This window comes from Entelurus aequoreus, linkage group LG11, assembly GCF_033978785.1.
Source record: "Entelurus aequoreus isolate RoL-2023_Sb linkage group LG11, RoL_Eaeq_v1.1, whole genome shotgun sequence".
Lineage (NCBI taxonomy): Eukaryota > Metazoa > Chordata > Actinopteri > Syngnathiformes > Syngnathidae > Entelurus > Entelurus aequoreus.
In genome coordinates, this window is record NC_084741.1 from 41,391,154 (window position 1) to 41,408,653 (window position 17,500).

The window sequence follows — 17,500 nt, forward strand, 5'->3', positions numbered from 1 at the left end:
AGCACTTGATGCATATAGGTCGTCTCGGTCACACGGCGCAACACTAAAAGGCTGGCTGTGACGAAGGAGTCGACGTCACGCTGCTTTCTCTCACTGCGTGTGACGACCACGCACTGCTGCTATCTCATCACTGGAGGAGCTCACATGTTGCAGCGGGGCTGCCCCGCCCTGTATGCAGACCACACGCTGTACAGGGATGTAACAATGAACGGTATTAATGGTAAAACTCCTGGCCGTTTGTATTATTGTTTTAAATTAAAACCATGCAAACACCCTGATTGATAACTGCACTCAGATAAACTCACGGACTGACTGGCGCCAGCTCGCAAGCTTAAATGCTAACATGAAAACAAGAGGCTCTAATGTCGTTCGTTCCCCATTAAGAAACAACATACCGCAATTTTAACATCTATAAACTTATGAGCAACTAAGATATCCAAAAGTGCACATTGAACCTCCAAGCTGTGCTCTCTTAGAACAGAGTGATCCTTCTATACTCAGAGGAATACGACGCGGAGGTATTTTTATGATGCGTTCAAGGACCGCTGAACAGAGTAGGACGCCACAACGTCTGCCAGAAATAATACTTAATAATAAAAATAATAGATAATTGTTAGGCACTTTTCACTAAAAATACATCTTAAAGTGCTAGCGTACAAACCAATATTTAAGTTTAGCCGTTAAAACACTCAGACTAAAACATGGAAATTGCAAATGATTCTATTTATATTAGTTATTTAAAATATATATATATATATATATATATATATATATATATATATATATATATATATATATATATATATATATATATATATATATATATATATATATATATATATATATATATATATATATATATATATATATATATATATATATATATATATATATATATGTACAGACCGGCCCCCAGCCAAATTTTTTTAACCCAATGCGGCCCCCGAGTCAAAAAGTTTGGGGACCCCTGATTTAAAGTGTTGGTTACTGGCGTCATATTGCAGTCTACACATATTTCTTATGTGTGACTACCATCTACTGGTCACACTTATAATCACACCATGTACCAAATAAAATTTCTTCAAGGTCGGTAAGCGCAACCAGAATTTTTCTGTACATTAGGCGCACTGGGTCATAAGGCGCACTGTCGATTTTTAAGAAATTGAAACGATTTTAAGTGCGCCTTATAGTCCGAAAAATACAATAAGTACTTTTTGAGCACATTCATCAATACCGCGATAATTATAATAATAATAACCATGATCATTTTGGTCACGATAACTATGATATGAAATTTTAATACCGTTACATCACTAATGCTGTGCGTATAGGATCGGGTCAATGGGAATAAGTGCAAGTAAAGTTACGCTTCAAATGAAATTTTAACGCAAACGTATTCCTAGCCCATTCTTTCTCTCCTGAAAGCAAAATATGCAAATTTATGCTTGAATATCTTAAATTTATTTTTTAATTTTGAACTAAAAATACATTTTTGGACAGTTGATTTCCCATTATTACATTCAATTTTAATTAAAAAAAGTATAAACATTTTTTAACTAACTACTAACAACTAACTAATAATAAGTGTAAAACACTTTAGTCATATGGAAGGGGCCTCCAAATAAAATTCTGCTTAGGGACCCAATTTAGCCAGCGTGCTATAGTAGACGTGTGCAAAAACTACGCATTGGTTGGTTCCCGTTGATCACTTTTATGCAAGCAGTGATTTGTGTCTGCTGTCACAGCTGATGCCCTGGCAGGGTGATTAGGGCCGCACTGATGCTAAAGAAGGTAACTAAAGACGACAGGCCGGGTGTCAGAGACTGGAGTTGCTTCGGGGCCGGGGACTATAGCACCACTCCTCATGAAAAGACTGGGGAAGTTCATCGGTCATTTGTCTAGTGGACCCGCCATGTCAAATGACCGTCAGTCTCCAACGTGCACGCTGGAGGCAAGCATTCTTTATATCATGGCGTTCAATGTCCCTTATTGTAGTATTTTTCAACCACTTTTAATACGTGTCCGATGTTAGTAGTGTATTGTAAGTGTGTTATCAAAATCAAACCTTAAAAGTGCTTTCATTAGTGAACACACCAGTGTGTGTGTCTGTAGCTTTAATGCTAATGACCCTGATAGTGTGTGTCTCCAAGAAGTGATATTGTGTACGTGATCCACTTTTTACATATACACTGTAACTCTTGTTCAGCATATTAGATGCCATATAGCACATACAGCGAGGTAACATCAAGCAACGTTAGCAACACCAGCATAGCTACATTAGCGACAATGCTAACAAAATGTCACATTTTAACAGCAACATTACGCTAGGTTAATGCTACATTGAATGTACAACTCCCACGTCTGTAGATGACTATTAGACACTTAATAGAGCTTTATTTTAAGATGTGTAGCAAATCTTTTTTTTTTGTTCTAACAAAGCTGCCCTCCGTGAGTGGTGGGCGTGTACAGGGGGCGGGCTCACCAATCTAGGGGCGGGTCAGAGGTTATACAGTGTCCACGGTCCAGGCTTCATGCTAAAAACAAGCATTTGAGTGCCTCTTCTCCCAAAAGTGAGGGGATAATACATTGTTCTAATTAGGGCTACGAGATAAAACGATACAATATATATCGCGATTAACCATTTACCATGAATTGATTAACGTGGACCCCGACTTAAACAAGTTGAAAAACTTATTCGGGTGTTACCATTTAGTGGTCAATTGTACGGAATACGTACTGTACTGTGCAATCTACTAATAAAAGTCTCAATCAATCAATCAAAACATGTAAAATAAAATGCGTTTAATAATTTTTTTGTTTGGAAGTTGCAAAGCAAGGTTGGTTGCATGAATAAAGGCACTCGCTCTCTGGTAACCGAGCAACACAGGAAGTGATCACTGATCAGTGGTAGTGGCACGCTAACAGCCAATCAGGTAACAGTATCAACTATCAAGTAGGGCTGGACAATTAATTACATTTTGGTTTTGATTTCGATTATGGCTTCTCATGATTATAAAACTATAACAATCGCGACCCCAAAGGGAATAAGCGGTAGAAAATGGATGGATGGATGGGCCGCGCAACATGCATGCGAATTACTGAGGAGCGAGTGAGTGAGAAAAGAGCATGTCTACGAGAGGTTTGGGATGTCACCATGGTTACTACTTTTTGCTTGACACATCGCTAATATTCCTAATCAATAATCACTGCACTCAACAAAAAAATAAGGCATATGATTTCCGCATCTACGTAACCGCGAATGGTCAATTGGTCAATAAAACAGAATCTGCTGTTAAACTCAAAATAATATCAGGGAAAATGACATAAATGTAAGTGAAATGTTGTCATTGTGAGGAGAATAAACATTTGTTTGGGAAAATAATGTGTCCGGTAGCGCTCACTCAACCGTCCCGTTCTAAACTAAACAATGTCGAGACGGTCACTTGAAACAGCGACTTAACTACGAAGCTAAAGGTAGCAAGAACAATCCATACACCCACAACACATCTCATCAGCTTGTGTTGTTGTGAACGACATCATCCATGTAAGATCAATGTGCAAACAGAACGGCGGTGGCTTCTTGAGAGGCTCTCTGTTTCTTTAACAGTGTCGTCAAGCTGAGAACGACACAGCACACATCCTTCCCTCCCAATAATAGCCCGATGCGCCACATCCGGTCTGACAAAAAACTAACAAAATAAAGGTCTAAAAAAACCTTTGCATGGAGTGAGAAGAGAAAGTAAAAATGAAGAAATTGTGGTTAAAAAATAAGTCACCTCTACAGTATGGCAGTTTTTGGACTTTTTAAAAACGGACCGTAGTCTGACCAATGTGGTCTGTAAATGATGCAGGGCGCTCGTCCCCACCAAGACCGTTAATACCTCACTTTAGCTGCGCTCACCCTTTAGAGCACAGCTGTAACTTTCTTGGACTAAACCTACAGAAAATAGTTCTTCTCAGGTTTCTCTAGGTTTACATTTTTCACACTTTGCACTATTTTGTTACACTTTATTAAACATTTCTTACAAATTCCTTATTGTTGCACCTTTGTTTTAAGAGATTATTGTTAAAGGCCTACTGAAACCCACTACTACCGACCACGCAGTCTGATATTTTATATATCAATGATGAAATCTTAACATTGCAACACATGCCAATATGGCCGGGTTAACTTATAAAGTGCAATTTTAAATTTCCCGCTAAACTTCCGGTTGAAAACTCCTTTGGATGATGACGTATGCGCATGACGTAGCCAGTGAAACAGAGGTATGGCTCCCCCATTGAAGCCAATACAAAATAGCTCTGTTTTCATCTCATTATTCCATAGTATTCTGGACATCTGTGTTGGTGAATCTGTTGCAATTTGTTCATTGCATTATGGAGAAAGAAGCTGAGCAAGCAAAGAAGAAAGTTGTCGGTGCGAAGCGGAGTATTTTGCGAGGGAAGTCAGCAACACAACACAGCCGGTGTTTCTTTGTTTACATTCCCGAAAGATGCAGTCAAGATCGAAGAACTCGGACAACAGAGACTCTTACCAGGAGGACTTTGACTTCGATACACAGACGCCTGTAGAGAACTGGGACAACACAGACTCTTACCAGGATTACTTTGATTTGGATACACAGACGCAGACGCGGTACCCTGAGTACGCAGCTGCGCTTCCAAACATTTGATCGCTTGCCCGTACGTGCGTGTCACGTACGTAACTTTGGTTAAATATATAAGCTTTATGAACCTTGGGTTAGGTGAACGGTCCTTTGGGCTGAGTGATTGTGTGTGTTGTGCAGGTGTTTGAATTGTATTGGCGGGTTATATAGACGGGAGCTAGGAGCTAGGAGCTAGTATAACAAACACCTAGGTGTTTTTATGCGGGATTAATTTGTGGCATATTAAATATAAGCCTGGTTGTGTTGTGGCTAATAGAGTATATATATGTCTTTTGTTTATTTACTGTTGTAGTCATTCCCAGCTGAATATCAGGTCACCCCCGGCTCTCACAGCATCTTCCCTATCTGAATCGCTTCCACTCCCCACTAGTCTTTCACTTGCAATTTCCTCATCCACAAATCTTTCATCCTCGCTCAAATTAATGGGGAAATCGTCGCTTTCTCGGTCCGAATCGCTCTCACTTCTGGCCGCCATCACTGTAAACAATAGGGAACTTTGCGGAAATGTTCAACTGACTACGTCACGCTACTTCCGGTAGGGGCAAGGCTTTTTTTTGTCAGATACCAAAAGTTGCGATCTTTATCGTCGTTGTTCTCTACTAAATCCTTTCAGCAAAAATATGGCAATATCACGAAATGATCAAGTATGACACATAGAATAGATCTGCTATGCCCGTTTAAATAAAAACATTTCATTTCAGTAGGCCTTTAAGTGTTCAATGTGATTTTAGAGTTTTGTTTACATCGTTTGAGTGTTTCCCGTGTTAGTGTTGACAGTTCCTTTCCGCCTTGTTAGCTGGGAGGATTATACTCAGAGGAAGGTTACATTTGGAATAAAAATATTTAAATTCAATATATTTTTCTTTTTCGATCGGTCATAAAAGATATCAATAATTATCGACATCGACCGATACAAAACACTTATATTGTGATACAGTTTTCAGCTATATTGCCCAGCCCAAGGAGCAATGTTTGGTGCTCCTAAACAAGCTGTGTTTGAATATCTGGTACCGATATATGGCAAGAAATTACAAAAACGTCATCTTACGCTGCTGTTGTGTAGTCTCCTCTCGTTTTCCTAACGTGCCCCACGCCCACATGCCGAGAAGTAAATACAGAGACACACATTTTACTTAATTCCGGTTGTTTGCTGGTGACTGATAGCAAACATGGCCTCCCGCCTGGAGGTAATAAAGCGCCCTTTGAACCTGCCATTGACAGCTCGTGTCACACTGTGCACATCTGCATGTTTGATAAAGGCCAACAGCAGACGTGACGCCTCCTGCGGTGCAGCTAATTGCAGAGCGCGGCGGTGGGGCGCCATCTGCCAGCTGCATACGTGTGTGAACGTCTTTATGACCTTTGCACATCCCCAATTAACACCTCTAGTCAATCAACAGGAGTATTGTATTGTCGCGTGCGTGGTCAAAAGCAGAGAAGCACAAAGGTTTCTGAATGGCATTAACAGCTGTGGCTGTAGGCAACCTCCTGGTATTTATTTTGTATCAACACAAGGCCCAGGGGCCAGATCTGGCACGCCACATCATTGTATGAGGCCCGCGAAAGCCTGGGAATAAGCGGTAGAAAATGGATGGATGGATAAATGCAAATAATTCTTTCAATTTTGACAGAACATTTTTTTAATCTTTTAAACGTTATTATCTAATTATGCCAAATAATACATTATTGTATAGTGTATTACAAAAATATGGTAGTAAAGATCAAAATAAACAGAATATTTGCTTGTCACCTTTACGTATGATGTATCCATTAATTTGTAAATCTAATAATCAAGTGCATAGACAATAATGTAATAATATGAGGGGATTACTCCCACAAATGTATATCAATGCTGTCAAAAGTTTTTTTTTTTTAATTTTTTATGATTAATCACAGGTTACTGCCCTCATGAATAATTTTAATACATTTTTAAAATGCAGCCCTCTGAAGGCAGCCATTACTGCGATGTGGCCCTCAATGAAAACAAGTTTGACACCCCTGCATTAGAAGAAGCATGAGGGGTTTATCGAGGATAGAATAGAACTTTGTCATTGCACTTAAAGAAAATACAACAAAATTACTTTTTAGTACAAGCGTCCAATAGAAGATCATATGGGAGGGCGGGGGGCTCAGTTTGAGACCGGTAAAAAAAACAATAAGCACATGTTACAGCACACACAACTACAGACTTGCAACAGGGGGTGGGCGGCGATAACATATAAAGTTTGAGGATATTTCCTCTTATTCTTGTTAAAATCATGAATACCTTGCTCATTTTGCAAAGCGGCCCTTGTTTTCATGGCAGTACATCTGTGATACGCCAGCATTTAATGCGGAGACATGATGTCGAACGTCTGGAGGGAGGACACAGTCTCAACCTCAATAAGACTGTTGGCTTCTACCTTGAGACGAAGTTGTGTGAAAAATAACTAACTATCCTTTTAGCCAAAGTCAGCTAGCTAAACTCAACTACTCAATTCAAGTACGTTTTAAAGCAGCGTCAATTTGCAATGCCGTGAAAAAGGGCACAATAACAAATGCAAACCACACACACAGGCACCAATGCGTAGGTACCATAAGAATAAGTGTGCCGTGAGATACAGTCTGGTGTGCCGTGGGAGATTATCTAATTTCACCTATTTGGGTTAAAAATATTTTTTGCAAACCACTAATTATAGTCTGCAAATTATGTGTTGTTGTTGAGTGTCGGTGCTGTTTAGAGCTTGGCAGAGTAACCGTGTAATACTCTTCCATATCAGTAGGTGGCAGCCGGTAGCTATTTGCTTTGTAGATGTCGGAAACAGCGGGAGGCAGTGTGCAGGTAAAAAGGTGTCTAATGCTTAAACTAAAAATAAACAAAAGGTGAGTGCCCTTAAGAAAAGGCAATGAAAGTTAGGGAAGGCTATGCAGAACAAAACTAAAACTGAACTGGCTACAAAGTAAACAAAAACAGAATGCTGGACGACAGCAAAGACTTACTGTGGAGCAAAGACGGCGTCCACAATGTACATCCGAACATGACATGACAATCAACAATGTCCCCACTAAGAAGGATAAAAACAACCAAAATATTCTTGATTGCTAAAACAAAGTAGATTCGGGAAATATCGCTCAAAGGAAGACATGAAACTGCTACAGGAAAACACCAAGAAAAGAGAAAAAGCCACCAAAATAGGAGCGCAAGACAAGAACTAAAACCCTACACACAGGAAAACAGCAAAAAACTCAAAATAAGTCACAGCGTGATCTGACGGGTCGTGACAGTACACCTACTTTGAGACAAGAGCTATATTTATGCATGGTTGGTTATGGTTTAAAGTCATATTCAACAATTGCGACAACGACTTTTTACTGTCAACTGAGTTTCATTTTTTAATGATTTCTGCTGGTGGTGTGCCTCTGGATTTTTTCAACGCAAAAAATGTGCCTTGTCTCAAAAAAGGTTGAAAAACACTGTATTAGAGTGTTAAAACTGCCAATAGTTAATCAATAGTCAATATTCCAGTGTGCAACTTTTTAAACATCACAAAATGATTTTCTTTTAGAGGTTAGATTTTATGTTTTGTTTTTCTTGCTGCTATTGTAAATGTTTTTTAAATACATATTGGGTTTTTTTAGCACTGAATGAGCAACACATTTACAGTGTAAATAAATATTTTTGAATGAATTAGTCATCTTTGTTGTTTGTAAGCACATCTCTAAAATAACTGCATTTAGAAGTTGATGGAAAAATTAGAGCCGTTAAATATGTGTATGCCTTATAATCCGATTAGTCGACTAATCGACTATCAAAATAATCGTTAGCTGCAACCCTAGTGTTTAGTAGTCCATGGGTGCGTGTTTTATCCATAAGCTTGGAGGGCGCTCCGCTCGGCAACCCGGAATTGTCATGATCTGTAACATCAGATCATGCCGTATTTTGAGTTTGTTTGGGTTTTTCCTGTTTAGTGTTTCACTTCCTGTCCCGCGCTCTTATTTTGGTTCTGTTTTAGTGGCTTTTTCCCGTAACCGCTTCGCGTCTGTCCCAGAGCACTGATTCACGCATCTGTTTTGTGTTAGCAATTAGGACTATTTAAGTTGAGCCTGGCCCACCGACATTGTGTTTGTTTTCACGCTTCTTGGGAGAGGTAAACTGTTTTGCTCTTTCAGAATTCTGTTAGTTTGCTTTAAAGCCTGTTTTAGTTATGTTGTCATTGCCTAGCCTTCCCTGTGCTCCAGTGCATCTCCTGCTGCACTCGTCCTGTGTTTTTGTCTAAGACCCTCTTACCTGCACGCTGCCTACTATGCTCTCTGCATCCTGGGAACACACCAATTATCGCTGTCATGCGACCCGAGCGTTACAGGAACAGAGTCAACATCCTAGGTGTCCTTAAAGAAGGGGGTTGGGATTTTGTTCACGGCACGGCCTTGCCAAGGCCATTGCAGAGGGAGTTGAATTATAGCTAAGGATTGTTTCGGTTCGAGTGAACAATTACATTTCAATAGTCTGTCTGCTCTGATTGTCCATTCTGGCTCTCAGATTGATCAATTAATTAATTTGGCCTTTCTGAATGGAAAGCTTCTCCGAGATTTTGTCCAATTTTCTGGTCAATTCCGGGACTGCCAAAGTCTGGATACCCACAGCTCTGCACACCCCATCCATCACGACGCCTTTGGGCTGCCATCGTCTTCCAAATTTGCCAATCCAGTCAGCAGATGCCCTGTTATGACAGTTCCAAATAGATAGATGTCTTGAATGTCTTCCACGGAGCGAACCACCAGGTACAGAACTCGCCACTTCTCCCAAGAGTCCCTCATGTCTCCGTCAGGACGGGCAGAGTCCCCCGAACCTGAGCTTCTCGTCGAGAAGATGATCAATTCCATGTTTTAGATTTCGGACAACAGTGCAAAAGAGAGGCTCTTAGAAAGTTAAGACAAGGACAAAGAAGCAAAGCAGGGGAGAGAGAGAGAGGGAGGGGAATGCGTCCGCCTTCGTTGAGAGCCAGATAGAAATATCTACCTCTGCATGCGGTTTAAAATGTTTTTCAACTGTTGGTATAAATTGTATTAGTGGTATTATTGCTGACTGAGCAGTGTGCTCTTTTTACACCTTTTCAAGCGCTCTACATCATTTTTAAAGTTAAAAGATATGGTTATCAATAATACGTTTCCAACAGCCTCTCTTCAGTACCTTAAAGTACTGTAACTCATCATACTACTGTAGTGTTGTACTTCCTGTCCCACTGTAAATGTAGACAAGTGACTTTGTGTGTGTTTTACCTGTCATAAGAAGGTCACATGCTCTCTCCCCAGGGTGATCAATTCGGGGAAGAGCACTCTAAATGAGGACCAGGCCTGCTGCGAGGTGCTGGCGGTGAAGAGAAGATCCTCGCTGCCCAACGGAGAGGGTCTGGCCCTCATGGAGGACCTGGTATGTCTCCTAGCAATCGCCAAGCGAAAGATTAGATAAGATGACAGGCTCAAAGTTTAGGGTCAAGAAGTGTGGATGTAATTAAAATAGTCTTGTACCGAAGGGGATAATGTTTAAAGTCACTTTACGCTGCGGTGCATTTAGGGACCGCATCCGCTATGTTGACTTTATAAAGAGTGTGATCGACAATATGTTGACTGTTTTATAGTCAAATTATTTGGCTGCACGGCAAAGTCCAAATGTTGTGTACAGCTCTCAATCGGGATGTAACGGTACATGTGTTCACCACCACATTCTGTGGTACCGGTAAATAAACGGTGCCAAGGAGAAGCCAGAGCTTGAAAAGCCTCTTCCGTCCTTAAAGTTAGGTATATACGTAAACGGGCAAAGACAAGACAAAAATCACACATTTTTACCAATTTTCCCAGGAGATTTTCTATATTTTAAAGTGCAAATGTCGACGCTCCTCTTAGACACACGTCCCCTAATCTTTTTTTCTGCTAAATTAACCACAAAACTGGCGGCTCATAACATATTATGTCGCTACTAGTCCGACGTTTCCTAAAAAAAAGTGTTTAAAAAACAACTTAATGCCTTGTGCAGCTGTTTACTGCCGTATACTCGTGTTTAAATAACTTTTACTGCAAATTAATATCGGCTCCAAATATCGGTTATCGACCGCCTTGATAGATAGATTGATAGATAGATAGTACTTTATTGATTCCTTCAGGAGCGTTCCCTCAGGAAAATTAAAATTCCAGCAGCAGTGTACAGAATTGAGATCGAATTTAAAAAGTAAATAATAAATAATGGGGGTATATGTTATTGTTTTGCATCCCCTGTCATCCTAGTACCCCCACCCCCCTCCCCCCAGAGAGGAGTTGTACAGTCTTATGGCGTGTGGGACAAAAGGAGTTTTTTAGTCTATTAGTCCTGCACTTGGCATGACTACTAATAATCAGTATCGGTCCTGAAAAAAACATATCGGTCGATTTCTAGTACGTAGTAGTGTGCGTGTATGTATTGATTGATTGATTGAGACTTTTATTAGTAGGTTGCACAGTGAAGTACATATTCCGTACAATTGACCACTAAATGGTAACACCCGAATAAGTTTTTCAACTTGTTTAAGTCGGGGTCCACTTAAATTGATTCATGATACAGATATATACTATCATATATACTATCATCATAATACAGTCATCACACATAATCACATTGAATTATTTACATTATTTACAATCAGGAGTGTGGAGGGGGGGTGGGGTGGGGGGGTGGGGATATGGACATCAAGTAGTGGACATAGAGAGAGAGAGAGAGAGAGAGAGAGAGAGAGAGAGAGAGAGACAGAGAGAGAGATCAGAAGGCATAAGAAAAAGAATCTGCATTTGATTGTTTACATTTGATTATTAGCAATCCGGGGAGGGTGTTAGTTTAGGGTTGTAGCTGCCTGGAGGTGAACTTTTATAGCGGTTTTGAAGGAGGATAGAGTTGCCCTTTCTTTTATACCTGTTGGGAGCGCATTCCACATTGATGTGGCATAGAAAGAGAATGAGTTAAGACCTTTGTTAGTTCGGAATCTGGGTTTAACGTGGTTAGTGGAGCACCCCCTGGTGTTGTGGTTATGGCGGTCATTTACGTTAAGGAAGTAGTTTGACATGTACTTCGGTATCAGGGAGGTGTAGCGGATTTTATAGACTAGGCTCAGTGCAAGTTGTTTAACTCTGTCCTCCACCTTGAGCCAGCCCACTTTAGAGAAGTGGGTAGGAGTGAGGTGGGATCTGGGGTGGAGGTCTAGAAGTAACCTGACTAGCTTGTTCTGAGATGTTTGGAGTTTAGATTTGAGGGTTTTGGAGGTGCTAGGGTACCAGGAGGTGCATGCGTAATCGAAAAAGGGTTGAACGAGAGTTCCCGCCAGAATCCTCAAGGTGCTTTTGTTGACCAGAGAGGAAATTCTGTAGAGAAATCTCGTTCGTTGGTTAACCTTTTTGATTACCTTGGTTGCCATTTTATCACAGGAAAGGTTAGCCTCTAGAATGGAACCTAGGTAGGTGACCTCATCTTTCCTGGTGATGACACTGTCACCTACTTTTATGGTGAAGTGATTGACTCTCTTAAGTTTGATGTGGGACCCAAACAGGATGGATTCTGTTTTACCCAAGTGGATGGATAGCTTGTTGTCAGCGAGCCAGTATATATAGTATACACACATTACAGACATACACACAGTAGATATATACACATTAAATACATTATATATGTAATGTGTGTATATATTTGATGTTTGTATGTATGTAATGTGCGTATATATTTAATGTTTGTATGTATGTAATGTGTGTATATTTTTAATGTTTGTACATAGTTAGTGTTTGTATACACTGTATGTAATGTGTGCGTATGTATGTAATGTCTGCGTATGTATGTATATTATACATACACACATTACATACATTATATATTTAATGTGTACTTATGTATGTATAACATTTCACTGCAATAAGGCGTTTTTGGTAGCCATCCACAAGCTTCTGGTTGAATTTTTGACCACTCCTCTTGACAAAATTGGTGCAGTTCAGCTAAATTTGTTGGTTTTCTGACATGAACTTGTTTCTTCAACATTGTCCACACGTTTAAGTCAGGACTTTGGGAAGGCCATTTTAAAACCTTAATTCTAGCCTGATTTAGCCATTCCTTTACCACTTTTGACGTGTGTTTGGGGTCATTGTCCTGTTGGAACACCCAACTGCACCCAAGACCCAACCTCCAGGCTGATGATTTTAGGTTGTCCTGAAGAATTTGGAGGTAATTCTCCTTTTTCATTGTCCCATTTACTCTCTGTAAAGCACCAGTTCCATTCGCAGCAAAACAGGCCCAGAGCATAATACTACCACCACCATGCTTGACGGTAGGTTTGTTGTTCCTGGGATTAAAGGCCTCACCTTTTCTTCTCCAAACATATTGCTGGGTATTGTGGCCAAACAGCTCCATTTTTGTTTCATCTGACATCACATGGACAAACATAAGACCTTCTGGAGGAAAGTTATGTGGTCAGTAATGTACACACATTACATTGCATGTATAATCAATGTGATAAGTGTATGTATGTAATATGTGCATGAACCGTATGTAATGTATGTACGTATTGAATGTGTGTTTGTACTTTATGTATGTATATATGTATGTAATGTGCGTATGTACCAATGGTAAACTATGTATGTATGTACTAGAGGTGGGGGAGATCATCTATTTTGAGATCCATCGCAATTCGGACATAGACAATTATAAAATCGATTAGTAAACGTCCATAATGGAAGTGAAGTGAATTACATTTATATAGCGCTTTTTCTCAAGTGACTCAAAGCGCTTTACATTGTGAAACCCAATATCTAAGTTACATTTAAACCAGTGTGGGTGGCACTGGGAGCAGGTGGGTAAAGTGTCTTGCCCAAGGACACAACAGCAGTGACTAGGATGGCAGAAGCGGGGATCGAACCTGCAACCCTCAAGTTGATGACACGGCCGCTCTACCAACCGAGCTATACCGTCACCAATTGATTTATTTATTGCAAATAAAGTAATGCAGACAGTTCTATAATTTGGCTGACTGCAGTGAGTGCACCTCACCCAGAGATCCGACCAGCTCCTTTATTTTAGGGCACTTATGTTCCAGTTTTGTACACATTTCCATTACCTTAACACATGTGGGAATTCATTTAACTGTTGCAAGTGATAAACGCTTATTTAGTGAAACGAAAAGAAATGTAAAACTTCATCAATGTACATAAATTAATGTATCAAAAAAATAGATTTTTAATTGAATCATAATCGAATCGTGAAGTGGCCAAAGATTACCACCTCTAGTATGTATGTTTGTAATGTGTGTATGTATGTACCGTTGGTAAACTGTTTGCACAGTATGTACTGTACGTATGTAATATGCGTGTGTGTATGTAAATGTGATCCCACCTTATAGATGCACAAACAGGTTTTAGTATTTAAATTGTATTTTAAGAACAAGTCCACACCAGAGCAGCTTACATACATTCTAATGTATTCTACATGTAAATGTAAACACTCTACCTTTCCCTTCATCTTCGTATTAATGCTGAGAAAGCAGTTTCACTCCGTAGCACCATTACAACATTGGTTGTGTTTGTATTCATGCACCTGATAAAAGTTCACTTTAACAGTGTTATGAATACTTCTAGACTAATGACTGTTTGTTTGCCAGGCCAACACCGACAACCTGACTTTCCACTACTGGGCGCTGTTCGACGGTCACGCCGGTTGGGGCGCGGCCGTGGTGGCGTCCCGCCTTCTCCATCACCACATCGCACTGCACCTACAGGAGGTCATTGACATCCTGTGCGCGCCCGACCTGCAGCCTCCTACCTGCCTGAGCGAGGAGCCCGCCCGCACCTACCTAACCCCTACGTCCCAGCGAGCCCTCACCAGGGCCGTGTCTCTACGAGGGGCGGCGGGGGCACCGGCCTCACCCAGCGTTCCGCCCACGCGCTTCTTCGCCGAGAAGAAAGTGTCGCAAGAAAGCCTGATGGTCGGCGCCATCGAGAGTGCGTTCAAGGACATGGTAATTGTCGCTTTACTCTGTCTTGTAGATTATTTCTAAGATACTACTGTGACCCTCCCGTTAAGAGGGAAGAGATCCCCCAGGTCCTTTTAGATCTAAGGCGGTCTAATGACAGGTGACTTGAAGTTTAACAATTTATTCCACAAAAAAAGAGTCAAACAATAGCAATACCAGCACTGGAGAGAGGACAGAGTCCGGAAAAATCTCTAAAATAGTCGCCCTCCTCACATGCTTTTGTCCCTATAGGAGTGAAATTACTCCACAAAAATGTTTTATTCACGCCCTGCGATTCGCAAGTAAAAAAGCAAATTTATTCAACTAAATGATCCGCAGGTAAAAAAAATATATATTTTCTGCAAGTAAAAAAACAATTTGCAAATATAAAGACTGTTTTCTTCAACAAACAAAAAGCGATCTCCAGGTAAAAAAAACAATTTGCAAGTAAAAAAAAAAAATTTTATGCAAGTAAAAAAAATTTTTGCAAGTAAAAAAAAAAGTTTCTGCAAGGAAAAAACGATTCGCAAGTAAAAACAATTTGCGAGAAAAAAAACAATTTTATGCAAAGTATAAAATGATTTGCAAATAAAAAAGTTTTCTACAAGTAAAACATTATTTTTCTGCAAGTATAAAAATTTACAGTATGTCTGCAAGTAAAAAAATATTTGCACGTAAAAAAAACGTAATGTTAAATAGTAAAAAAGTAAAATAATATTTTTTTTGTGTAAAAACAATATTCTGCAAGTAAAAAACGATTTGCAAGTTAAATTGTTTTTCTGCAAGTAAAAACGATTTGCAAGTAAAAAAAAAAATTCTGCAAGTAAAAAAACGATTTGCAAGTTTTTAAAAAAATGATGCAAGTAAACGATTTGCAAGTAAAAACATTGTTTTTCTGCAAGTAAAAAACAATTCACAAGTAAAAAAAACTATTTTCTGCAAAGTAAAAAACGAATTGCAAATTTAAAAAAAAAATTCTGCAAGTAAAAAAACAATTTGCAAGTAAAAAAAACAATATTGTGCAAGTAAAAGAATGTGCAAATAAACTTTTTTGTGCAAGTAAAAAATTATTTGCAAGTATAAAAAACGATTTGCAAGTTAAAAAAAAGTTTCTGCAAAGTAAAAAAAACATTTGCAAAATGTAAAACATTTCTGCAAGTAAAAAAAAAAAATACACTACCGTTCAAAAGTTTGGGGTCACCCAAACAATTTTGTGGAATAGCCTTCATTTCTAAGAACAAGAATAGACTGTCGAGTTTCAGATGAAATTTCTCTTTTTCTGGCCATTGTGAGCGTTTAATTGACCCCACAAATGTGATGCTCCAGAAACTCAATCTGCTCAAAGGTAGGTCAGTTTTGTAGCTTCTGTAACGAGCTAAACTGTTTTCAGATGTGTGAACATGATTGCACAAGGGTTTTCTAATCATCAATTAGCCTTCTGAGCCAACGAGCAAACACATTGTACCATTAGAACACTGGAGTGATAGTTGCTGGAAATAGGCCTCTATACACCTATGTAGATATTGCACCAAAAACCAGACATTTGCAGCTAGAATAGTCATTTACCACATTAGCAATGTATAGAGTGTATTTCTTTAAAGTTAAGACTAGTTTAAAGTTATCTTCATTGAAAAGTACAGTGCTTCTCCTTCAAAAATAAGGACATTTCAATGTGACACCAAACTTTTGAACTGTAGTGTATATATATATATATTCTGCAAGTAAAAAACGAAATGCAAATATTTAAAAAAGTTTCTTCAATTAAAAAAACGATTTGGAAGTATAAAAACATATTTTCTGCAATTAAAAAACGCAAGTAAAAATGTTTGGCTGTGATATTCGATCCACACACACTCGCACTCAAAGCACCTGTAATTCACACTCTACGACGATGCTGAGGTGCTGCTGAGTCAATTTAAGGCCATCAGAGCTCCTGGTGTTTGCGCAAATTGCCGTCCGCCAAAAATAACAAAGAAGAAGCAGGGTGGGGAGTAAAATGGCGGACAGAAGAGAGGGAAAACGTACAGCTTAATTTAGAGATTGAGCAGTGGAGTTTTGGTAGTAATTTCCCTCCATAGGCATGGATCGAAACTAAAAGTTAACTTGGTGCATTAACATATGTCCATTCTCCCTTTTTCTTGTTCCTTCCTGGCTGGCACCTCTTCTTGCAGAAGCTAAATGAGATACAATGTGTGTGTGTGTTTGCAAGGGTGCAAAACACACGATATGAGATCTCATGTACAGTTCACGCTCTGCCCAAAGGTGGGAAAATATTCCTCTAACAAAACTGTTTTTCATGTTTACGATATTTAGGGTAAGAAACTGAATAATAATAAGCAGTACTGAAAAGGCAATTTGTACCTCCGGATCTTGACCACTAGGTGGCAGCGTGTGAACAATAGAAGTCATGTTCATAACTCAACAGAATGTGCCTTTTAGATGGTATGTTTGCGCCTGTAGGACAAAACATTACATATGTATCATATTGATAAATGTCCAGCCTTCATAATAGTGTAATGTACTGCGGTGTTCTTCGTAGGGGAAGTGTGGGTGTTTATGCAGATGTTTCCATTATTCAAGGCTGCCTGCAGCCTGGATAAATATGTATGGCTGGATATGAATTCATAATTCATACAGAATATGAAGGACACAGTCAAACGTCCTCACCAGGTTCAAGCAATGAGTTAGAATCTTAGTCAAAACATTTTTCATGAACTCACTGACAGCCTAATTATTCTTCTGATTAATGAACAGGTAGCTAAGAGTCATTTTTATTCTGCATTAATTAGCGACAAATGAATCAAGTATAATTAAGCGCCGCTCTTTAAGAACTTGCAGAGT

At 39.4% G+C, this 17,500-nt stretch overlaps 1 protein-coding gene and 1 long non-coding RNA gene across 6 annotated transcripts in view; one reads left to right on the top strand and one right to left on the bottom strand.

Annotated features, from left to right (window-relative positions):
- LOC133660120 (protein phosphatase 1H-like) overlaps positions 1-17,500 on the top strand; it is a 163,618-nt gene that overhangs the window by 118,477 nt on the left and 27,641 nt on the right. For all 5 annotated transcript variants that reach the window (XR_009827773.1, XM_062063283.1, XM_062063282.1 and 2 more), the window contains 2 exons: positions 9,960-10,077; positions 14,309-14,665. Coding sequence is in view for 4 of the 5 variants with exons in the window: in XM_062063282.1 (XP_061919266.1) it covers positions 9,960-10,077; positions 14,309-14,665 (475 nt within the window). In the remaining variant the exon portion in view is untranslated. The remainder of the gene's footprint in view (positions 1-9,959; positions 10,078-14,308; positions 14,666-17,500) is intronic.
- The window catches only part of LOC133660121 (uncharacterized), a 57,353-nt gene that overhangs the window by 11,578 nt on the left and 28,275 nt on the right, over positions 1-17,500 (bottom strand). The window contains exon 2 of the long non-coding RNA XR_009827774.1: positions 9,927-10,086. This is a non-coding gene — a long non-coding RNA (uncharacterized LOC133660121). The remainder of the gene's footprint in view (positions 1-9,926; positions 10,087-17,500) is intronic.